The sequence below is a fragment of the Drosophila serrata genome, unplaced genomic scaffold (genome assembly GCF_035046125.1).
Source record: "Drosophila serrata isolate PLE 108 unplaced genomic scaffold, ASM3504612v1 contig_165, whole genome shotgun sequence".
In the NCBI taxonomy this organism is placed as follows: domain Eukaryota; kingdom Metazoa; phylum Arthropoda; class Insecta; order Diptera; family Drosophilidae; genus Drosophila; species Drosophila serrata.
The window spans coordinates 2503130-2527435 of NW_028257063.1; the positions used below are offsets into that span (position 1 = coordinate 2503130).

At 38.2% G+C, this 24306-nt stretch overlaps 4 protein-coding genes across 9 annotated transcripts in view; 2 read left to right on the forward strand and 2 right to left on the reverse strand.

Annotated features, from left to right (window-relative positions):
- The window catches only part of Kank (KN motif and ankyrin repeat domain-containing protein 2 kank), a 36135-nt gene extending 19316 nt beyond the window's left edge, over positions 1–16819 (reverse strand). Inside the window, exons 1-2 of one of the 3 annotated variants that reach the window (XM_086827028.1) lie at positions 16345–16819; positions 13864–14284 (exon numbers count right to left, since the gene is read on the reverse strand). In XM_086827028.1, the coding sequence (XP_086683154.1) occupies positions 13864–13865 (2 nt within the window). In that variant the 5' untranslated portion in view covers positions 13866–14284; positions 16345–16819. Of the gene's footprint in view, positions 1–13863; positions 14285–15405; positions 15876–16344 lie in introns of those variants that run through there. The other 2 variants (XM_086827027.1, XM_086827026.1) reach the window with 2 other exon arrangements.
- LOC110177710 (uncharacterized) lies at positions 9926–12306 on the forward strand. Its single transcript, XM_086827032.1, has one exon. The coding sequence runs from the start codon at positions 11588–11590 to the stop codon at positions 12200–12202; it is 615 nt and encodes a 204-aa protein (XP_086683158.1). The 5' UTR covers positions 9926–11587; the 3' UTR covers positions 12203–12306.
- A 1065-nt stretch (positions 16820–17884) lies between the features above and the next one.
- Positions 17885–23532, reverse strand: Agps (alkyldihydroxyacetonephosphate synthase). 4 transcript variants are annotated; one of them, XM_086827029.1, is made up of 6 exons: positions 23417–23532; positions 20720–21071; positions 19945–20031; positions 18690–19878; positions 18515–18619; positions 17885–18451 (listed from the first exon to the last, which is right to left on the reverse strand). In XM_086827029.1, the coding sequence occupies exons 2-6, from the start codon at positions 20845–20847 to the stop codon at positions 18050–18052; spliced, it is 1911 nt and encodes a 636-aa protein (XP_086683155.1). In that variant the 5' UTR covers positions 20848–21071; positions 23417–23532; the 3' UTR covers positions 17885–18049. The 4 variants fall into 4 exon arrangements, with proteins under 4 accessions (XP_086683155.1, XP_020800205.2, XP_086683157.1 ...); XM_020944546.2 differs by having other exon boundaries at positions 23284–23531; XM_086827031.1 differs by having other exon boundaries at positions 20720–20872; positions 23417–23522.
- Positions 20856–22012, forward strand: LOC147644508 (uncharacterized). Its single transcript, XM_086827033.1, has 2 exons — positions 20856–21627; positions 21757–22012. The coding sequence occupies exon 2, from the start codon at positions 21758–21760 to the stop codon at positions 21929–21931; it is 174 nt and encodes a 57-aa protein (XP_086683159.1). The 5' UTR covers positions 20856–21627; position 21757; the 3' UTR covers positions 21932–22012.
- Positions 23533–24306: the final 774 nt, after the last annotated feature.

The following is a 24306-nucleotide window of genomic DNA, read 5'->3' on the forward strand; positions in this document are numbered from 1 at the left end:
GAACGCTTTCCGAAAATTAAAGCATTTTTGGCTTAGTTATGAACAATCAATCATTATCCAAATACCAACTTCAGGTTCCTGTAATTTCTTCCTTTCTTGTTTTTTAATGTAATATCTTAATTCCGTTCAGTGTAACCTATGCCTCCTCTGGTATCTGTATTTGTATCTCAGTATCTGAGGGGTCTCGGCAAAGTGCTAGAAGCGGAAGCATTTCCCATGATTGATGATTTTAGAAAGGTGTCGCCCTATCCTGGCTTTTTGATCTTCCAACCGGAGCCGGAGCCAAAGGCATCATTAAATCACACACAGAAGCTGCGTTGGGAAAATAAAGTTGCTACATGCCAAAGTGAGATATCTTGAGGACAGAGGACCAGGTCATTAAGAAAGATATTCTGGTAAACTAATTTGACTTGACAAGTTTAATGAGTGTTACACGGCTGGCCATTCAAAAATCTTGAATTCTGGATTAATTAAGCTTACAAGCCATAAAACTAGGCTCACCAAAAAAGCCAGAAAAGACAGCCGAAACCAGTAGTTAGTCCAAAGAATTGAAGATAAATCTGTTGATCATTTTTCAATAAATTCCATTGTGGGAATAGTGGGAAGAGAAGAGCCTCCGGCAAAACTAAAATCGATTGGGTGTGACGCATAAATAATTGCCGCAATTTATAACCACATTTAAGCAATGAGGGAGTCCACTAACGCATAATTAAAAGCCGTGAAATCCACTGGCTAAAATACAAAACTTGTTTATGAATAGCAAAAAAAAAAATTACTAACAGTTCAACAGAAACGGAAACCGGCTCACTTAGCTCTGAGGGTTTAAAAATATATATATTATATACAAACAACGCCGTGACATTTTTGTAGAAATTCTATCGGCCAGCTCATAGAGCATGAAATTTCATTCGCCGCCTTATACAATATTCATAGTTCCGTAGAAAAACAAAGCCAGGCTAATTAACATAAATTACAAAATCAATGCTCGAGGCAAATACTAATTATGAAATAAAACGATCATTTCATGGGCTGCCACTTGGGGTTCAATAGACGATCCGCTGATAGCCGACCACAGAGACAACGACTTCGCTTCGCTTTACTTACCCTACAAGGCGGCAATTGTGTAAATAGTGCAACAATTGATAGTTGTTGTTGGCCACAGAGCAAACATTTAATTAAGTTTACAAACATTTTGATTAGAGACTAGAAAGACCGAAGAGTGAGCGTCATTAGAACGATTGCTGGTTGCTGGTTTGCAGCTAATGTGACAGCGATCAATGAGGTTACTAGAGAACTTGGTCTGCCTTAGAGTTTAGAAAAACTTTGTAAAAAGTACTGCATATTTAAGAGAGTTTAAGGTTTAATACCTACTAAATTCACTAGTAAAAAATACCTATAAAATACTTGTATACTTATTACTTTTTGCTAATTTGATTCCTTGTTCCTTCTAAGCTTTCTTCGATTGGATTAATCCTTTAAAATACTTATTTTATTCAAATAAATTGTATAGCATCATGTCCATTTATTGACTTCAATTTCCCTTAATTATCTTTTAAAAGTTTCGAATGATGTTTTAATGATGTTGCATGTTGCTTGATTGTCTTCGGTTCATACATATGTAGATCTAAAGTGCCGTACATTACCAGACTTGCATGACATGCAACTTGACACATTGTAAGCTATATATACATATATATATTTCCATTTTTTTTCTGAACAATGTGAGCGTTATCTTATCGGCGGAACTGTCACTATGCTCGAGTGCGTCACAGCCGGCAATATGTTTATTTATATTTATTGTTCTTACAGAGCAGAGTTCGACGAGGGAAACAAGCAACAAAAAAGTAGAGCTACATTTAAACATAAACAATATCTGTGCCTTTTTATGGTAGTTGGTGCTTGAAAGCTATTTTTAGAAATAATATTATTACCAATAAATATAGTTCTTTTGTAGTCAGCTTGCTTTTAATATTATGTAAAATAAATTTGACTTTAGATGTTAAAAGCAAAAGAATATATCATAATGATTTTTTGGGCTTAGCCTAGCTTAGCTCTTTAAGGCTTAAAAATATATATATTATATTCAATAATAATTAAACCTTAAAACCTTTGATAATATTATTCAATGTACTCCTTAGTTAAATGTACATATATATTGCTGGTCATTAAAAAATGAGATACATGACATAAAAACTACAAAGAATTCATCAGTTTCTTCTCCCCCCTAAGTGCTTACAATATATTTTACCCCCTTGGCCAAAGTTAGAAAGCCGTCAAGTCATTTGATATTTTTTCCCCTGAGACGGCGGAGACTCTCCTCATTAATGTGATTGAGTTGTTTTCCTGAAATGTTTCTCCCAGCTGTTTATAAACACCCCGAAAGTGTGAAACTCATGTCTCCATCTTCAACGCATTGTTCCTTGGTCCGTCTTTTATTTTTCTTCAATTTTTTTTGGGTCATTTCAATCAACACCTGTCAACCGAACCGCATCTCATGCGTTGGCGTTGTCTAGACTTTAGGGAGGGGGAGACAAGGAAAAGCTCACACGACTGTTGAAAATCAATTAAAAGAAATTGCCGGCCGGCCGCAAGGCCCAAAGAAACCATTCTCGGTTCAAGGCATATCGACACTTTCGCCTGGGAAAACACGATATATATCTGACTATTTTTTGTTGTATTTTTTGCATATCGATAAACGGGGCTTGGCGTTTATAATTTATGCGATTTGGCGCAGTTTACGACAGGCTAACAAATTCTGCAGCAGCAGGCGGCGGCTTGGCTCGACTCGGCAGCCAAAAGATACTTCGTACAAGATGCAAGCGCGAGATACAAAAACGCCGCCCGGGGGCAAGCAGCCATCAAGGCCAGCAATGGATTGTTGCCTGGGATCGGGACGGGATCATGGGAGGTATATACTGTATATATATATATGCATATGTATCTGTACCGCCGCAGATGAAGTCTTAGGACCGCCGAGAGCCATGAGGCGCATAATCGAAAACAGAGTTTGCGGTGAACGCGTGCGCCGGAGCCTGACCGACGTCGAAGTTGTAAATTATGATATAGCCATGTTATAGCCATGACGGCGATCGGTGATCGTAGATCGAAGATCAAAACTATTCGAGGGGGGGATGGTTGTAAATACAGTATTTGAGTTAATTGCAAACGTTTGAAGTCGTTAAGCGAAAAAGGTGATCGCCTTTGACGATCCGATCATCATCATCAGCACCTCGACCCCGGCTGAGCGCCACCCACTCATGCCACACTGGGAAAATCTATTACAATTTTTTGGAAAAGTAATCAAAAATACATTTTTGGGAACATTTTCCTTCTATAACTCGCTACTCAATAAGCTGGATTAAAATGTGTGTGCCGGCCTAGCTTCTTGTTCAAAATCATTATAATTTAAATTTTTGATGCTCGTATTTATTTATATATTACTTTGGAAAGCCAAATTTAAGGTACCCCTGCAGTTTGCAATATAATATCGAATTGGAAATAGATCATAACTAAGTTTAAAATATTCTTATTTTTTAATCAATATTTATCGAGATTTGTATATGAGAATTTATACTTAAATCAAAGTTAAAAAAAAGCATAACTAAGCCAAAAATGCATTAATTTTAATTCGGAAAGCGTTTCTACATATGTTAGTTTTTATCAGGTTAATAAAACTGCATACTAAATTAAACATTTAAAGAGATTCATTTTTTTCCCCATTTTTGACAATTTTAACGATGTAACCCCTTATAAAATTTTCAAAATTTTGAAAAAAAAATAGATTTCGGCCAGACAGAGCTAGAACGATTCTCCGTTAAATTCTGATCAAGAATATATATGGTTTATAGGGTCGGAAATGACTCCTTCACTGTTTTGCAAGCTTCTGACTAATTATTTAGTATCAAAAATATCCATGAAACATTTTTAACTTTTTTACTGTGCAACAATTATTGCCAGCTGAAAACTCAAGCGGCGATTTATCAACAATCTTAATGCAATTTCAATGCCTTCAATTGTGAGGCTATCGTACGTATCTTGACTGTAAATCAAAGCCATGGAGCTCTATTGCATCACTGGCCAAGTATTTCCCCTGGCCGGACAACGCTCGTTAGACGAGGATCAACTATTAATGAGAGAAAGATTTCCAGGGGGGTCGCTTGCCTTTTATTGCTATTTATTTTTATTTATTTATAGAGAGAGATACACACAAGCGACAAGTCAGTGACAGATTGTGAGAGTGAGCTTGACATTTTGCGTTGAGCTGCCATTGGGGCGTATACGCAATTTGCATATGAGAAGCTACAAAACGACTTGAACTGATGACGATGATGATGCCACAGAGTCAAATGAATTGAGCCCCGCCTCTTAATTGGATAAATACATTGTTATATAATCGGATAACTGATAAACCAAATGGCCAAGGAACACAATGCTGCTGAATGGCTTCCATTAATTCGGTAGATTTTTAAGGCAAACAACCATTAGGCCATTAAAAATGGCAAAGCAAAAATATGTTAGATTTTTTTATTAAACTTAGTTTCAAATAGAGATTTTCTCACATTTATTATAGTTTTATTTTTCTTTGTTTATTTGTTTTTAAGCTATTTTTTATGTACTTTAAACTCTAACCTTTTAAATTGATATTCTGATATTTATTAATCAAGGTAAAATCTTGAACTTTTATACCCCTCTCAATTAATAAATGTAAGCTTTGAGTTTTTCTGAGAGGTTCAGCAAAAACTAATGCTCAAATAGTTGTACTCTTTCTATTTTTCAAAGAGGTTTGCGTACATTAAACATGAATTAAATTTCCTGAAAGCGTTGCCTTTACTTCCCTGTATTAATTGTTGCCTTTGGGGTTTGGGGTTTCTCCCCTCGATCAATTAATAAATATTAACACTTTCTGCATTGATTTCCCCCTTGGGCGGGTTTCGTAATTGAATTTCAATTGGAAATGTGAAAGTAAAGCCAGACTTTGCAAATATTCCAAGCACTTTATGGCCAAGTCGTGAGCGCATAAACAAAAATTTGAAAATGAGTTTCGAGTCAACGAAGCCCCGGTTTGAACTGCGCATTTTGGAAACAGGTGAGTACAGGTGTGGTGGGGGAATGCTTCTACGGAAATTTATGCAAATATTTGGAGTCCAATGCGAAACGCAAAAAAAAGGTGACAACATTTATCGATCCACACAAACGGCATCGTTAGAAGTAACCTTTTGTCTTATGCTGTTTTTATTTTTGTGTGTCATATGCAAACGAGGTTTGGGAACTCGAAAACTGAAAATTGATATTCGATAGCCGCAGAAATAGGCGCTGGAATGCCGCTGACAGCTCCAAGCAGGGGATCGCAATAAATTGGCATGTCCAAAATTAAATAAAAAAAAAAAACTATTACACAAATCACACTTTTATGGCTATAAGAGCCAGCATCTCGAGTTACCAAGAGTCATTAGCCCACTTGACCGCAACAATGGGAAATCAACTCACCTCAAACTTCAGGCCACAATGCGAATGAAGTAATTTTCATTATATGTATCTTAACACTTGAAATTATGCCCCGAAGCATAGAAAAAAATTCGCCAAAGTCTAACCTTCATTCAAGTGCCAGTCAGGTTGTACAAATTATAATTGAACATTAAGACCCGGGCAGACAGAGACATAAAAATAATAATAATAAGAGCCGCCGAGCGGAAGCAGTTCGCAAGGCTGAGAGCTCATTTCATTCATCGCAAAGGCACCTCCAAAAAACAAAAATAATAATAAAATAAAAGCAAAAAAGCACTCAGCCTCTACATGAATTACCTGCCATTTGCAGGCACACATAACCCAGACACTTTTCGCATTCATAACAAGCTTGCTGACTTACTTTTTAGTCAAAACAAACGAAACTATGAATAACTCAATATTGGCAGCTTGGCAACCCTTAGGTTAAGCCTTGCTTAAACCACAAAAAAAATCTTACAATACCAAAACATCTTTTTCACAAGTACTTACAAAAGAAAGAATCTGTATAATTTTTCTTTGGTAATTGAATACGTTTTGGGTTGCAACTGCAAAAATGCAAATCTGTGAACTGCAAATATAATATGTTTAGGTGAAGGAAATGAAAACAGGTGTTACTTCATTGTTTTTAATCATAAATATATATAATTTATATTGTAGGGATTCCTACTCATAGAAGTTCAAGGTAAGTACACTAATCATATATTAAAAACTTATTTTATATACAAAAAAACACATGAATAATTTTCTTAATACCTTTGAAGTTAGCTAAGTATTAAGATGTCAAATATTAAATATATCATAACTAAGCCAATAATGCATGAATTTCAGTTTTTATTAGGGTAACAAATCTGCATACTCAATTTAAAATTTAAAAAAATTACAATTTTCGTCAATTTTTCACCATTTTAACGATACCCTCTATAAAAAATTTAAAATTGTCAAAAATTTTGAAAAAAAAAAATTAAATTTATGCCGGACTCGGATAGATCGATTCGGCTGTTAATGCTGATCAAGAATATATATGAATAATAGGATCGGAAATCACTCCTTCACTAAGTTTCAAGCTTTCGACTGAAAGATAGGCTTTGTTTAACTATTTGGTACATAGAGCGCTCTCCTCTGCGATTCTCAAGTCTTACACTTAAGCAAGGCTCTAGCTAGAGGAAGTTTAGTTTTCTTCTTCTTCTTTTATATAAATTACTAATTTAGTGCTTGGTGGCTAATAGACTTTGATCAAGTGGATGTGGCAACCATGGCTAGATCGAGTCGGCTGTTGATGCTGATCAAGAATATATATGAATAATAGGATCGGAAATGACTCCTTCACTAAGTTTCAAGCTTCGGACTGAAAGATAGGCTTTGTTTAACTATTTGGTACATAGAGCGCTCTCCTCTGCGATTCTCAAGTCTTATACTTAAGCAAGGCCCTAGCTAGAGTAAGTTTAGTTTTCTTCTTCTTCTTTTATATATATTACTAATTTAGTGCTTGGTGGTTGATAGACTTTGATCAAGTGGATGTGGCAACCATGGCTAGATCGAGTCGGCTGTTGATGCTGATCAAGAATATATATGAATAATAGGATCGGAAATGACTCCTTCACTAAGTTTCAAGCTTCGGACTGAAAGATAGGCTTTGTTTAACTATTTGGTACATAGAGCGCTCTCCTCTGCGATTCTCAAGTCTTATACTTAAGCAAGGCCCTAGCTAGAGAAAGTTTAGTTTTCTTCTTCTTCTTTTATATATATTACTAATTTAGTGCTTGGTGGTTGATAGACTTTGATCAAGTGGATGTGGCAACCATGGCTAGATCGAGTCGGCTGTTGATGCTGATCAAGAATATATATGAATAATAGGATCGGAAATGACTCCTTCACTAAGTTTCAAGCTTCGGACTGAAAGATAGGCTTTGTTTAACTATTTGGTACATAGAGCGCTCTCCTCTGCGATTCTCAAGTCTTATACTTAAGCAAGGCCCTAGCTAGAAAAAGTTTAGTTTTCTTCTTCTTCTTTTTGTGTGTTTTTTATATAAATTACTAATCTAGCGCTTGGTGGTTGATAGACTTTGATCAAATGGATGTGGCAACCATAAAAATTAAAGTTTTCTTAATTAAGGTAAGACGTTAATAAAATATCTCTTGATAATTGAAACCAAAACAAGGCCCACAAAAGTCAAGATACATGAAAATATATATAAATATACCCTTGGCCGTGCTGACTTGCTTATTATTGATCTCGAAAAGTCTTCCAAGCTCTCTTTAAGAGCCGTGATAATCATGACGAGCGGGGATATGGTGTCATTTATTTGTTTAACTCCCGAAAATAGTTTATTCAGCACAACTTACTAAACAAAGAACACAACAATGGTGATGATCGAAACTGCTCAATATAAAATATATATTAAAATAAGTTGATCTATATTTGTAAAGGAAATTTTTAAGAATTGGTATGCTTTTAAATAACAGAAAGTTAACATATTTCAAGTATTGCTTGTATATAATTTTTGCAAAAGTAGTTCTTCACACAAAAACCCGCTCAAAAAATAAGGATTTTAAGCTTGCTAATATAAGTCTATTTAGGATTTTTTTTCCTTGTTTGTTTCCTTTTCTTTTTTTTATACCCTTGCAGGGTATTATAATTTCAGTCAGAAGTTTGCAACGCAGTGAAGGAGGCACCTCGGACTATATAAAGTATATATATTCTTGATCAGGATCAACAGCCGAGTCGATCTAGCCATGCCCGTCTGTCCGTCTGTCCATCTGTCCGTTTCTAACCCAAACTAGTCTCTCAGTTTTGAAGCTATCTGAATGAAACTATGTAGTTAGCCTTCCATATACTCTCACTCGTATATATGTCGGAACGGACGACTATATCATATCATTGGAATGACCCGAAAATTTTTACAAAAAAAATTATAACATTTTCAGTTTTTAACAGATTTTCATCAAGTTTGAGGTATAGCCATTTTATATTAGTCTTAAATTTTGTGTAAAATTTCATGAAAATCGGACGACTGTGCCATACAAACGATCGTTTGATGTAGAGGAAAAATGCAAATCTGTGAACTGCAAATATAATATGTTTAGGTGAATGAAATGAAAACAGGTGTTACTTCATTGTTTTTAATCATAAATATATATAATTTATATTGTAGGGATTCCTAGTCATAGAAGTTCTATCTGCAAGGGTATATAAACTACGGAGTGCCGAAGTTAACTTCCTTTCTTGTTTTTAGAATCATATATATTTTAATTGGTTATATTTTTTACTCTCAGTCAAGTAAATATTGTATAGCCTTCTTAATGGCTTAAAAAATGATTTCTGAAATCCCTAAAAAAAACCTAAAATAATAAAATAATCTCCCCAATACCCTAAGCGATATCAAAATACAGAAACTGCAACAGTTTACGACGTCAACTGCATAAATCAAAAGACTGTGAGAGAGGGCTCAGATAACCACCAGACAAAAACTGCAGACCCAAGACGTTTTTTATCTCTACTTTTAAGCTTTTTCTTGATTTTTTTTTTAGTTTTTTGTTTTTTGTTCCAGCTTTATGACGATGAAACCGGCTGGCATAATAACAGAGAAGAGAACTTGGTCCCTGCACGACGCGACGGCGCAAATAACTTTGCAGCGTGACTGGGATAAAAGGCCAAGCCACACACACAGCTCAGGAGAGGCAGAGAAAAAGACGCTTTTTGAAAAGAAATACCCAAAAAGCTGGCGAGGCATCTTCCCCGTGCGGCAAAATTCAAACAAATTGCTCAAACAATGCCACAAAAATGAGTAACAAAAAAAATATATAAAGAGAAACCAATTTTTTCTTTTTTTTTTGCTTGTGACACGACTCCCTCGTAGCAACTTTGTAGTGTAGCAATTGCTTGAAGGGGGGCTTGGGCATTAGAAACCCACAAACAACGCTTTTTGGTTGAGCTAAAGCCGGCTCAGATTTCATTTAATTGATTACTACAAACGTGTGTGTATTAGAAACGCTCGATTTCGATTCGTTTTGGATTGGGCGGGCCATGGGAACGAGGCGTTTATACCTGTAAATACTTTACAAATAAATGCTCAGGAAAAAACGCATCGAATTTCTAATAGACAGAGGGTGCCAACAGTTTATTTACCGCACTACACTTTAAGAAGATACATTTTTTATAGTTTTATTTAATGTTCGTCAAGGGAAGACATGAAAATTTTTAGAGATTTAAAATTACCAGAAAGGTAGATAAAAACTAGGAGTATATATTATAAATGAATTCTCCTCATAGCATTTAAAATCCTCCTTAATGTAAATACCTCGATATGGTAATTCGAAACGGAAACCAAGATGCATATTTAAAGCAAACAATTTGTAAATGCATTACGTTTTTATATTGTCTGATATTTAAAGAGATATTTTTATACACTGGCAGGGTATTATAAGTTAGTTATAAGCTTGCAAATCAGTGAAGGAGTCATTTCCGAACCTATAAACCATATATATTCTCGATCAGCATTAAAAGCTGAATCGATCTAGCCATGATCAAAATCTATTTTTTTCACATTTTTCGAAAATTTCAAATTTTTTATAAGGGGTTACATCATTAAAATTGTCAAAAATTGGCAAAAAATTGAATTGAATTTTGTAAAATGTTAAACTGAGTATGCAGTTTTATTAACCTTGTAAAAACTAGCATGAGAACGCTGTCCGAATTGAAATTAATGCATTTTTTGCTCAGTTATGTTAATTTTAAATATTGATTTGTGGAAAAAATGGTCATACAAAAATATTGATAAATATCGATTAAAAAATTAGGTATAAAGTTAAACTTAGCCACAAACTGTTGCGAATCAGTGTTCCTGCATTGGCCTAAACGTTTTAACCATATTTTGCTTGGCTTTTTTTACTGCGAAACTGTTGTTTATTTGTTTTTGCTGCTACTGTTTTTTGTTTCGCCGCAGCGCTCAGCGGCGGCTGTGTTCATAACTTGGCTAATGAGTGCCGCTAAAACAAAGCTTAGACACAACACAGCGGAGCGCATAAAAAACTTGTTATTGCTCGTCCCGGCGATGGTTCTTGTTGTTTTTCGCTGCAACTCGAAGCTAACGCTCAAATTTGTAAGCATTAAGTCGGAGGCTTTTTTCGTCTGTCTATTTAAGTTTATTATTATGGCCTTTTTGCACTGTCAGACATTTATTGGCGGCTTACTGGCTAGCTAGCTGGCTAGCCATAGTGTCTTTATGTTGTTTATTTGTTTATTTGATTAGCCAAGTTCATATGGTCTGAGGGTCAACGGGGCGTGGCCAATGGCTCATGAATGGCATTCGAAGTTGAATGCATTTCCCAATCGTTTTAAGCGTTAAGCCTATTACGAGCCGCAACGAATCGATCTTGGCCAACAGGCTGCATCAGCTTACTCTCAGCTAGTTATGCCTGGCATCTAAGCCAAACACTTGCCGTATTTCAGCGACAAATTGCCAAATAGCCAATGCGATTGCCCCAAGTCGAAGCCAATTCCATAGATCTTTTGGCCATCAAAGGCGGAAAGCCGCCTTCAGAAAAATGGAAACTCTAACCGCCAATAAACAATAAAGGTTTTCCCATTGTTCCAAAGATCGATGGATGGCTTGAAATGGAATTTGTTATTATGCAAACTTGATAAAGGTAAATAAAAAGGTTTTTTATTATACACCATAATCCATCAAAAAACATGAATGGGCCATTGAGAGAGCTATATAATCGATATAAACGAGTTGTCGTTAGGGTTTTATGTCCATTAAAATCATTTTGACATTTTTCACAGACTGAGACAAAGGTACTTGACATTTTGTAATAATTATTATTTTATATAACAAAGAAAAACAAAAAAGGAAGAAAATCTTTTGGGGAGCCGAAGTTGGTATACTCTTTTATACCAAATTTGAAAGTGGATTTATCGATAAAAAGTATTTTGTGAAAATTATAAATATATATTGTATGTATATCCATGATAAAACTGTCAAAATCTAATGCTGTGTCAACTTTTATTTCAGTTACACTGACTCGTGACTTGTCATATAAATTCAGTATACATTTTGGTAAAAACAATTCTTAACTAAAAATGGTTGAACAGTATGTGAACTCTGGATATTCCCGGGCTATAATGTCGCTGCTACGTTGCTGGTGGACCAGTCTATACCTCTGGGTAATGATGCACGCGGCCGGCACTCTGTTCGTTGTCAATGAAAGCTGGAATGAGGGATTTTTGTGGAATTTGCGTAAGCCGGACAAGTTGTTCTTCTTCGACCCGCTCTCTGTGGATACGTTCGGAGAAGTATGGACCGTGGTCATGATAGCTGCAGTGCTGGGGGGCGTTTACAGGACCTGCGGCTGCAGGCTTGTGGGGTCCGGCACTCTTGGTCGGATCGGACGCAAGCCGCGCCTGCAGAACCTCTGGTTCTGTGCTCCATACATTGGGGCCATCGGGGGATGCTGGATCTTCAGCACCTTTTTGTTGGCACGCCACATGTTCACGCGGGAACTGAGCCACACCAGCATGAACCTCTACGCCAAACTAATCTTCGCCCTGCTCTTTAAGATCCTGGTTATGGCCAACATGACTTCGGTCTTCCTTCGTGCCTATGTCAAGGTGATGGAACTTGCGATGAATTGGAACCGCGGCCAAACCTCCGACCTTAACTTTGGCGAGCGTTTGCGTCTCATTCTTCACAATTGATATCAATCTGAGCAGTCTTTTCATTTTTCTCACTTTTTAAATAAAACTTTACGGGGCTAAATTTCTAGCGAGACACATATCACGCATACGCCCCGGTGGCGCAAGAGGTTTTATTTAAATTTTGTAAACTGGAGTCCACGAGGGAGTTCTCTTGGTAACTGTTCCACTTTTCAGTGGTTAAGATTTCTATATATAAATTCTATATTCTATATCAATCCTGGCGTTGCCCTGCTAATGCATATTTTATATTCATAAGATCAGCAGCATTCTTTCAATTGCCTGGCATTGAGTATTGAGCTCATTGAAAGGCAAAGCACAATCGAAGGCGAGATTTCACTTAGTAGATACCGCCGACATTAGCCCGGAGGCCATCATGGCTGGGCAACTTTAACCCATGCTGACCCATTGCCTGGCCGGATTGGCACGAGAGCCAAGTTAGCAAACTGGCCAACTTCTGAGAGTTTGCGTGTTGGCTGTGTTTGTCTTTGGCTGATTATTGGTTTTCCTGCTACTTAAAGTTAACATGCAACCAAATGGCTGAAAGGTATCTTGGCCTGGCTTATTAAAACGCAATCAGCGCGGTCACAGGAAGCCAACGAAGAAGAAGATAAAACATGGTAGGAAAAACACAAACGCAAACACACAGCCACAACTCTTGCTTGCACAAGTCGCAACGCTGGTCTTGACCATAAATCGCAGTGGGGCCAAACCGCCTTCAAAACTATTCGCGGCATTTGTGTCAAACACGCGACCCAGTCTTCCTTCAACTGCGTCTGGAGTCTGCAATCTGCAATCTGCAATCTGCACAATCTTCGGTACCCCCGACTTCGGGCTGCGGTCTGAGATCTTCCCAATGGCAATAAGGAGAGCCGGCAAACAATTGGCGACAACCAACCGCCAGTTTTGGCCACTTTTTCCCGTTTCCCGGCACTCTGGCCAAATCAGCACCAAATGCACTAAATTGGCAACTGGCTTAGAAAGTCGATGGGGTGGCTGCTGCTGCTGCTGTTTCTGCTACTGTCACTGCAACTTTAACTTTAGCAGCAGAAAAGTAAAGGAAAGAAAGCCAAATGGCAGTCATTGCACGCAGCGATTCTGAGATAGTGAACCTTCTCAGGTATATTTATATTTAGGTAAGATATATATATTTTATTGGTTTTAGTTATCAGCTTAGGTTGGGCTTAAAGTTAACAAGAAAGGCAGGTAATTCCGTATACCCTTGCAGCTTGAAATTAGATCAAGAGCTGAATCCTAAATCAATCATAACTTTGCCAAAAATGCCTTAAATTCAATTCGGAAAGCTTTTAACATTTAACATTTAAAGAGATTACATTTTTTGTCAATTTTTGACAATTATAAAAATTTCAAAATTTTGAAAAAAAAAATTGATTTTGCCCAGACATAGCTAGCTCGATTCGGCTGATCATGCTGATCAAGAATATATATGGTTTATGGGCTCGGAAACGACTAATTTACGCGTTTGACAAATTCTAACTTAAATTATAATACTCTGCAAGGGTATAAAAATAAGTATAACATCAAAGTTTAAAATGCTTTATTATTAATAAACTATAATAAAAAAGAAGAAACTCTACTTAATGTAGCTCTAATTGACATTATTGAACTTTAATCGTTGATCATGATTTCCAGAGTATACTTACATTATGGTTTATTTTCCAATGATACCAAATTGCTGAGATGCTATTGTTGATGTTATTGTTGCTGCAGTAATTGCTGTGGGTCGTCGTTGATGCAGTTTAATTAGCAGCTGCGGGGCGAATCCGCAGTTGCAGCCCCCGGTCGCAGCATCATTAACTGACTGATTGACGAAACTTAGACTGCTCGTCGTCACCTTCTGGCCAAGAAACGAGACCTTTTCTTGCTTTGTTTTTCACGTTTTCCTCGTTACTTATTTTTTTTATAATTTTGGATTGCACTTTTTAACGTGTTTTGTTGTAGTTGTTGTCGTTAACTTGTCGTGGCTGTTGTCGTCGTTGTTGTTTTCATTTTTGTTTACGCGAACATTGCCAGTTGCATGTTAATTAAGTGCGCCTTGGCAGCATTTTTTTCCTTTTGGCCAAGCTGAAAGGGTTAAAACAACGATTATTGTTGCTGCCTTTATGGCTCAATGCTTCATTTATGCTGAGCATGCAGTCTAATGGCCAACATTTGTTCCACGTCAGCCCCTTTGTGATGGGCAGTTCAAATATCTATTAGATGAATTAAAGGCACGTTTTACGAACCCCGGGACATGACTTGGACATTTATGCAAAATGGTAAGAACAACAACAGCAAAGAGGGGTATACTTTGTATGATGAATTATGGCTGTGGATTTGCTGACACACGGATGAGAGCATTCTTGGAATTTTTAAAACTCAGAAAACAGTAAAAAAAACAATGATATGGGGTTATTACTAATATAAATTATTTATAGCAAAAAATTCTAAGAGAACCTAAAATTTACATAACTAAACCCGAACTCTAGTTCTTAAAGGTGCACCATAAAACACACAAAAGAGTGCCAAAATAAAAAATTCTTAATCATGGCATTCCAAGGTTAGAACTAGCATAAAACCCCAGGTTATATCCAAGCAAGCCACCCACTCAGACACACTCGAAATGACAGAACTCATAAACCAAATATCGCAGTGCCGAGAATTTTGCGTTGGCGTTGCAGCCAAACTTCAAACTGACCAAAAACCGAATGCCTTTTGCCAGATATACATATGTATATGTATATATTTTTTATTATTATCATACATTCCGCATTTGCTGACTTTTTTTTGAGATCACTTTATGGGCTGTTGGTCTTATAAAGCACTTTGGCCACCCGACGTGGGTTGGTTTTTAGTGCGAAATTGTTTCTCTTTAATGCTTGCGAGGTCCGGAAGGCATTAGGGGGCATCTCAGTGCTATAGGCTATATAGTTTTTAACGAGTCATTGCAGGTGCATTAAGACTGACAAACTGACGTAGTGACTGACTGACTGACTGCTGGATTGACTGATGAAAGGCCTTAGAACTACAGCGACTGCGAGATGAGTTTTCTGGGAAAGCCTGGCTTAACTAATGCACTTTTAATGATTTTTATACAAGTTAAGTTATGCTTGCTGCTCTTTTTGGTGGTTGTTTTTTAGGTTTTGTATTTTTCTGTTTCGTTTTTTTGTGCAACAACTCGATTGATTCGGTTTTGGTTCACGCACCTGTTTCACTCTTTTAAAGGCAAAACAAAAGCAACTACCGCTGCCGCTCAATTACCAGCAACAAAACGTTGTATTTTTAATGAACGAAGCCGGATAATTTGTCGCATTTTCCCACAGAGAAAAACAAGACACACACATAATACACGTAGTGGAAACCCGAGAAAATCCAAATCGAAACGAAAAACAAACTCGAATTGCGCGTCGCGTTGTTGCAAGCGTCGCATGCGAACTGCAACTGCAACGGTGGAGTTTTGTGCAGCTGCCAGGAAAATATATATTCCCGGACAGATCTTGCTCTCTATATATATGTCTCTCTCTCTCTCTCTCTTCTTCTCACTCTAGAGATCTCCGAGTATTTCCCTGAGAGATTCTCTGGGTTCTAGCAAACTCTCTGCATTTGGAGCAACACACAAATAAATTCAAATCGCGTCGCACCGAGTTGTTGCTCGCTCGCCGGGCTGCTCGCAACTGAATGCCAGGTGCCAATTCGCTCGGTAACGAAGCCCAGGTAAAAATACCGACGACGGCATAGCAGGCTTTAATGGGTTAAATGGCTTAAACTCAGCACAGGCAGTGCTGTTTGTGTAGCCAACCAGCTGGCTTGCTGGCCGTGTTGCTGAAACATGGCTTGTTAGTTGCAATGCTGCCTGGTTTTTATTTAAGGGAACAAATTTGAAAACCTAGAATATAACATTTTAATATTATTTATAAAATAAATAGAATAAAAATAGAACTGCCTTATGATTCTTTGTTCAGAAAGGAAGCCTTCCTTAAAACATAATCTTTGTTTTTAGATCTTGTTTTACTCTACCAAATCGCTTGATCTTTAAACATATAAAAAATCCCTTTGTTATAGAGCCCTTAAAGATATTTTTTCTCCTTCCTTATATAGTATATTCCTCATAATCTTGAGTTCCTAACTCTCCCCCCTGGGCTCACCTTCATTCCATTTCATTCAATGCAAATGAGTTATGTCCATCTCCCTCAGGTAGAAGAGCATTTTGTCTTTGTTTTTCCGCCTGGCGAACGTGTCAGGATTGTAATTCTCCGCTCAGTCTTCTTCCTCCTTCGAACCCCTCCCCGTTGGCCTTGATTGTGGGTTTTAGGCCTTATACTTGGTGGCATAAATCACAGAGTCTGGAATCTGGAGTCTGGGATGAACGCAGGACTGCAAGCGTTTTCCGGGAGTGACCCGCGGGTTAATTGCTGACAATTTCCAGCAGGACGGGACTTAGACGGACCTCTTCTGCTTACTTATATTTTTGTTGTATTTTTTGCTGATTTTAATCTTTATTTATAGGCTGACAGTGTGTGTGTGGGTACTGGGGGGTATACACACACACACACACTCATATAGAGTGTGCTATACGTGCAGTATCCGTATCCATTGCCAGGGTAACAAGACAGGCCAAGTCGACGACTTCTCCTTGGCCATCAATAAGGCGCTCATTCCACCTTTTTTGGTAACACGGTGCGAAAAAATATGAACGTGAAATGTCCAATTAATTAGGATTTATATAATGTTAAATACAATTTTTTTTATAATTTTGTAAGAATTTTTATAATATCAAATTTGATAGCGAAAGGTTTTAAAAATGGTTTTTTGGCTACATAAATGTACTTCAAAATAACTTTAAAATTGATATTATAGTTAAGACTTAATTAAAGAATTGAAATGAGAATTGTTGTCCTAATATAAATTAAAATATTCACAAATCATATAGAACTTAATCGATTTTCTTAAATTGTTGCTCCTTGCTAGGTATTATAATTTTAGTCAGAAGCTCCAAACGCAGTGAAGGAGTCATTTCCGACCCTATAAATCATATATATTCTTGATCAGCATAAAAAATCGAATCGATTTAGCAATGCCTGGTCGAAATCTAATTTTTTCAAAAATTTGAAAATTTTATAAGGGATGTAACCCCTTATAAAATTATAAAAAATGCGAAAAAAAATTAAATCCCTTTAAATGGTAAATTAAGTATGCAGTTTTATTTGCCTGGTAAAAACTAACATAAACACGACTTCCGAATTGAAATTAACCCATTTTTGGCTTAGTTATAACCTATTTTCTGTGGTCAAATATCTTTCCGAAGAAAGCTTCCTGTCTTTCTTTTAAATGAATTTTATAACAAAACTCCCACAGTGTATAGAGCCAGTCAGCCAGGCCAAGAAAGATCTTAAAGCCCAGCTCCGATCGCTGCCTTGTGGCATGCTAACGAAGTTGACAACTTGATGACATTTGATCTCCTGGCTCTGGGCGCTCCAATCTTCGACGTTGGCTCTTGGCCTGGCCAGGATGGTGCGCCATCAAGCCGCAAATGACTTCGATGAGCAGATGAGAAGACAATGATCGGCAGTTCGCCAGAACACGCACACACAAATCAGTTGTGTGTCTATGGTCAGAGGTACACAGCAAAAAATTCAGAGCTATTATTTATACACTATTTCCCAGAAGGCAGTGCTAAGAAAAAACTTAGAAATATTCCATTTATTTATCAAAAAACCCATAGAAAACATGAGCCCGCTACAAACGCACTGAATACCCGAACAAATTGGGATAGAAAGAGCCCCCCAAGAGCGACTAGGAAATTAGTTTAGAGACTAAGACTAGGACATGGACTAATGTGAACACTATCCTCTATAGTTTGGCCTTCGGTGGTGTGGATGATGAAGCCGGCAGGGCTTCAATCTTCTTATGATCCCCTTCCTCCACCTGGGGCAACAGGTTCCCCAGGGCAAAGATGTTCTTAGGATCGAGATGCCGCTTAGCGGCCGAAAACAGGGAACTGCCCGTTTCGGTCACAGCGTCACGGTACCAATGGGTACGGATTTTGCCCACACCATGATGATGGGACAGGGATCCGCCGCAGGAAAGGATCTCATCGCGGGCACTGTGCTCAATGGCCTCGAATATTTCCACGGGATTGGGCACGCCCACGCAGCGGAAACCAAAGTAGAAGTAGATGCAGGCGCCAGAGTCATAGGTTTGGGTCACACGGCACGAGGACATGAACATGGCTATGCCGTGTTTATGGCATTCCTGATTAAGGATCCAAGAAAAGGATGTTAGTGAGAGATCTACAAAGTACTTCCAGTTACTTACCGTGGCCAAACGTTGCTTCACAGAGCGGCACAGCAAACTGCAGCGATCCCAGGGCACAGAGGTCTCAAAGGACTCGGCCACAATGCCCTGATTCAGGCCAAAGTCCTGCGAGAAATACATAAATTAAAAGTAATTAATTTAAGTTCCTATACATAAGATCTCAGCTGAAGCTCACCCTAATGTAGGCAATCACAAAGGTCAGTATATAGCCACGTTCACCGTTCTGGGCTCCCGCCGGAAATCCATTAAACTGAGATGCTATCTCATAGATGAGCGCCTCCTGGCGCTGCACATCTTTCAGATCTCCTTCAAAGAGCAAAGTGGCGGCACAGATCTGGGTGAGATCGATGCCCTTCCAAGAGGTAACATAGCGCTGCTTCAGTCCATCCTTGACGCTCTCCCACCAGCTCTTCTCCGGCTTGAGAGCCTGCCCGAACATGAACTGCTCGTTGTCCATCAGCCGGACGGAGGCGGGCTGGCATCTCCGACGGGCCACCTCGCGCATGAAGAGCACACCGTCCTCGAAGTTGGGAAAGGCCAGTGATCCATAACGCCGCACCTTTGGCAGGGGACGTACCTTCAGCACCACCTCCGTGATGACACCCAGCGTGCCCTCGGATCCCATGATAACATGGTTGAAATCCGGCCCGCAGCTCACACGCGGCGCACTGCACTCGCGCTCCAGCGTGCCTGTGGGTGTGACCATCCGGACACGCACCACGAGATCCTCGATATTTCCGTAGACATTCTTCTTCATGCCCGAGGCACGGGTGGCCACCCAGCCTCCCAGAGTGCTGAACTCATATGAATCGGGTTCGTGGCCCACCGTCAAGCCCTGTTCTTTCAGGACCCTCTCCAGATCCTGGCCCACAATTCCAGACTCAAAGCACACGGTGAGGTTCTCCCTATTCAGCCAAAGCAGGCGATTCATTTGGGAGGTGTCCAGGGCACAGATCATTCGAGACTCATTCTGGGGACAGGTCACAGCCCCAGAAACACTCGTTCCACCACCAAAGGGCACCAGCATCACGTTGTGCTTGTGGGCAAGCCGCACCAGCTGGACCACCTCGTCGTGGCAGTGGGGCCACACCACCAGATCGGGAATCCGCCGGAACTTGTTATGCCACAGACTGTATACATCATTGAGGGTTTGACCATGGCATCGCACCAACCGATCGATCCCCTCCAGCGAGTGATCCACCTTGGTCGTGTCCTTCAGTTCGCGCAGGAAGGGAGCATTCTCTACCGGCCGGGGATAGGAATGTGGCATTTGGGGATACGGTTTGGCAGAGTCCACCGACAGCTGGAACTTGTTTTTCACCCACTGGGTAAAGCCGTGCAGCTCGGATCTAGCCAGGGGATATCTATGGGAGATTGGAATACGGTATAAGCTATAGTTTATGATGCAATTCCCATGAAGAGTCACTTACTTGTCGCCGCGAAAACAGATGACGCCATCCTTTGCGAAAAACTGGGAGTCGTTGTAGCCCCATCCAAACCACTTCAGGGCCTCATGGCTGTGCCGTGAACAAAAAATACAATTAGCATTAGTTAGTTTCAAAGACAAATACCTGATTAGTTAAAGATAAAGAAGGGTGAAGGCCAATTAAAAATGTATTTATTTGCATGCAAAGGGAGTTCAAAACAAAGGCTAAATGCAGATTTAGAAATATAGAACAAGGACTTGGAAAGAAACTCTAAAGAATTTATATATTAATTTATCGTTGCTATTTATTAAATATATTTTCTTAGAAAAATAACAACTCTAACTATATAGATTAAGCAAGATTATGAATTCAAATATTATTAGAAAAAATTCCAGCTGTTATTATATAAAATAACCAAGATAAGCAGTTCAATAACTTTGAAAATATATAACAATATTATTCTCAGAAAAACATTAACATTACAATTTTAAGAAGAGCTTAACACAACATAGTAACAGAAGTTCTCAACTTTGAAAAACTAATTTAAAAGCAATGCCAATTTAAGCTGTTTGTTTTGGGTGCCTATTAAAAATCAATTTCCTCTCCTAATTAAAAGTGTTTAATGAAAAAGTTCAATAAAGCTCAAAGGGCTGCCTTATTCAAACGAATGCAAATAATGAAAGTACTGAAAATGCTTTATTTCCTCAGTGTATATAAATATTTTGGGCGCATTTTTGAGCCATTTTTGGGGGTATTTTTTGGGGTAAATTAAGCTCACCGCTTTTTGGGAATGACGCTTTCCACGCGCATCGAGAGCCTTGGGTCCAGGGCCAGGAGGGTTCCCTCGCCGGGCGGCGCCGACGATTCCGGAGCTTCCGTGGTCACCGCATTCCGCTTGGCCGCCATTTCGCGTATTTACTGCACCTGCCGGCTTTAGGTCGTGGATTTTGGATATAGGAGTACTTTAGCTAGGGGATTGCACAGCCCGTCGAAGGAACAGATACTCTTTTATTTATATTTTTGTCGAACGCTTTCACATGGGCGCAAAATCGATAATCAGTGCTACGCTCTTTATTCTTTTTTTTGTGCGTCAGGAAATGCGTGGCCTGCTGAATTAATTATGGACTTTCCTTTGGAATATTGATTTGTTTTAGCTACTAATTAAATACTGGTTTGCTAATGTAGTTTATTGCTCTAGAAACTAAAATTACTTAATACAAAATGCACTAGAAACTTATGCGGCCCGCGGTGCGCGCTCTTTGGTTTCGTTTCCTCAACTGCACAAAAAAACCGGAAAAAATGGGACCCCGGCCGGAGAGAGATAGTGAGTGAAGAGAGACAGAGAGAGAGAGCATAAGAGAAAATCAGGGGAAAATACGGAAAACAAGGAGAATACTTAGAGAACCAAAGGCCGCCCCCAAAAGCGGGCGCAAACCATTACCCGTTTGGCAAAAATATTTAAAATTCAAAAAAGGGGAAGAAACCTAAAATGCTGAAAACTAAAGCAAGCAAAACCTAAGTTTTGAAATTTGTAAAATTAAATAATAAATCAAGTAAGCCTTGAATAAAATGCTTTTCAATATTAAAATGGAAGACTAAGGCACTCTCAAAAATTCATATTGTATCTACATTTCAGGCGATCAACACCGTCTTCGGCTCTTTGTGTAATTTTCAAAATTTTTTAAGGTAAACAAAAAATGAAAAAATTTTCTCTTTTTCGAATTTTTAGAACTATAAAAAAGTGGAAAATTTCAGTGCAAAATTAAACTTAAATTTCTTTCTCAAGTTCTAAAATCTGTTTCTTCCACCCTTCAGCATGCCTTCCAAAAAGGACTCGTCCAAGGCCTCCAAGAAAGCAGGTGTGGATTCTTCCAGTCAGAAGTCTACCACCGATCCTGCCACTGCCACATCCACGGTGGAGGCCTCAGTGGAGGCACCAGCCGCCAAGGAAGCCAAGTCCTCCAAAAAGGGAAAGGGCAAGAAGAAGTAACCCTTCACCTGGCGACTTGAGACGAGATGGTTTTGCCACATGAAATTAAGAAGCAATAAAATGAAAGGATTCTAATCCTAACCGCTGTCTACCCGTTTCGCTCAGGGGGTGGAATAACGCCCACCAGAAAGAGGCCATAATAAAGGGGGTGGCACGCACTAAAGGGGGTTGCATTCTCCTTTTTTCTCTGATTTCTCTCTCTCTTCTGTTCTCTTATCTGTTTCTGTGTGGCGCGTGCTGTGGGGTGAACGAAATACCGGGTGAATATTTCAATGAGTGAATTATCCTTATTTCAATCACTCGGTTGTACACTTGTTCATTTGCTCACTTTCTCCCCGATTACTTTTTTACTCAGCTGCTCACTTTCATTTAATTCCACTATATTGGTAAAGTCCTTGTCATTATTGACAGGTGTTTTCGTACCTAGGCGTTCCCAAAGAACTATTTATATTTAGGAAGTAGGGTAAACGTCGAGGAAGGACAACTCACTTAACAGAATGACTTACAATCTCATCAAAAAGATATATTTTGTATCATTAGATATCCCTTATAACTCCTCAATATCAAGGAAAATGTCAGAACCTATAAATGGAAATGCTTTCTGGTTACCAGCAATTAGCTTCAACATATTTGTTCATAATTACTCGTGAGAGCCTAGCAGATGTTTGTTAATTATAAATGTAAACGTTTGGAAGTAGAGGTTGACATTCAAGCATTGTAAAATTTACAAAGTGCTTGGAAACGGACACTTCAAAGGGGAACTTAAACAAATTTTCTGAGTTTAAATAATGTTAGAGGTGAAAGGTTGCAAGTTTTAATTGTGTTTAAATTCATATACTTTATTTAAGCATTAGGGTTTAACAAAGAGTGGTGTCCCGACCTCCTGAACATTTTCCTAATTGCAAGTCAAGTATTTAGACTTTGAACTTGTTGCCGAAACCATTATTTGACTGATAATCATCATCATTTTATATCGGACATATAAGAAGCTAATTTGTAAAGAATATCATACTTCTCTAAACACTTTCACTTTACTTCACATATACATAATTAATTGTTTATTTCAACATTCGACTTTTGGGTATGTAGGGTTTATGGTCCTGGAAATGCAGATATATTTCTGTTACTATAACTAATATATAACAAATAAATTCGTTATCCTTTAACCCAAATTTCACTGAACTTTTAATCACACTTTAGATGTCACATCACTAAGATACCGTGATTCAACAAACAATTAAGGATGGTCACTTCGCAATTCATAATTATTTATGAGATCATCCTCTTTGTATGGGCTTAACCCGAATTTCGCGGAGATAAGATTGCAACATTTTATTTTTATGAGCACTCACTTCGAATATTAAATTCCCGAGCGATCCAACTGCAACGCTCAACTCTAAAACCGAAACTAAGCTCTTGTCCGTAGTTGCACGACTCTGGACGCACTTTTCTATTGCAAATACAAGCACATTGTCTATTACGTACCTCCTATTTGCAATATGCTGTATAGTTTAACAATTGTTTGAAGTGTAAATTCGTCAATGCTTCGCGGCAAAACGACAAATACCTAAAACGCCCCGAAACGGAAAGCGACAAAATCCGAAAAAAGGCGAGTATTTGAATAGTTTTCACACCGCACGACGACGACACGGAACCTGACGACACACTCGTGGCTCAAAGTCAGTGCTAAGCTTTAATTGGGTATCTTAGTCGGAATTCGCATTAACCTATTTGAACTTTGTCCAGTTATTATCAACCCGGCGTTATCAACAAAATATGACCAAATAAAACTAAGCAAATCCAAACAAACCCACACGAAACTAAAGGAAACTAAACAAGAGGAGCGAGATGGCAGTTTACCTAAGCGCAATCGCAGCTAGGAAGTGGAGAGCAAATATTAATTAGCAAAGGGTGAAGCGTTTTTAGCGAAAAATGCAAGCCCGGTTGCATGTTTTTTTTTTGACGCCGACCGCTTTTGCTTTTATTTGAATAAAAACGGCCGGTTATGTGGCGCCATCTGCACTTCATTCTGGGAAATTCGTTTAACAACGTTATCGATAAAGGATAGCTGGAAGGTTGTTTTAAATTAAATAGAAATTAAGTAGCATAACTGATTGTCACTTACATAAATATTAATAAATTAAAAAAAATAAATAAAAATTATGATGAATTTTAAATTGAAAAAATATTATATTATTATTATTAAACCTCTTAAACAGATTACAAGATACCAAGTAGTTAAATAAAGTTCCAACATAAATTGTAAAATAAATACTTCTTACTAATTGTAATACATTTAAATTTTAAATATATTAAATGGTTAATTTTAAAAATATCTATTCCTATCGATAGTGGAATAGAAACGCCGTGTCTGA

What these genes read in the sequence shown, in the direction of transcription:
- LOC147644508 (XM_086827033.1), top strand. Translation starts at nt 21,758, where the DNA reads ATGCCTTCCAAAAAGGACTCGTCCAAGGCCTCCAAGAAAGCAGGTGTG.
- LOC110177710 (XM_086827032.1), top strand. Translation starts at nt 11,588, where the DNA reads ATGGTTGAACAGTATGTGAACTCTGGATATTCCCGGGCTATAATGTCG.
- Agps (XM_086827029.1), bottom strand. Translation starts at nt 20,847, where the DNA reads ATGGCGGCCAAGCGGAATGCGGTGACCACGGAAGCTCCGGAATCGTCG. An exon ending in AGCGTCATTCCCAAAAAGCG is followed by an intron (nt 20,032 to 20,719) that starts GTGAGCTTAATT and finishes TTCACGGCACAG; the next exon opens with CCATGAGGCCCTGAAGTGGT. An exon ending in TGAAGCAACGTTTGGCCACG is followed by an intron (nt 18,452 to 18,514) that starts GTAAGTAACTGG and finishes ATCCTTAATCAG; the next exon opens with GAATGCCATAAACACGGCAT.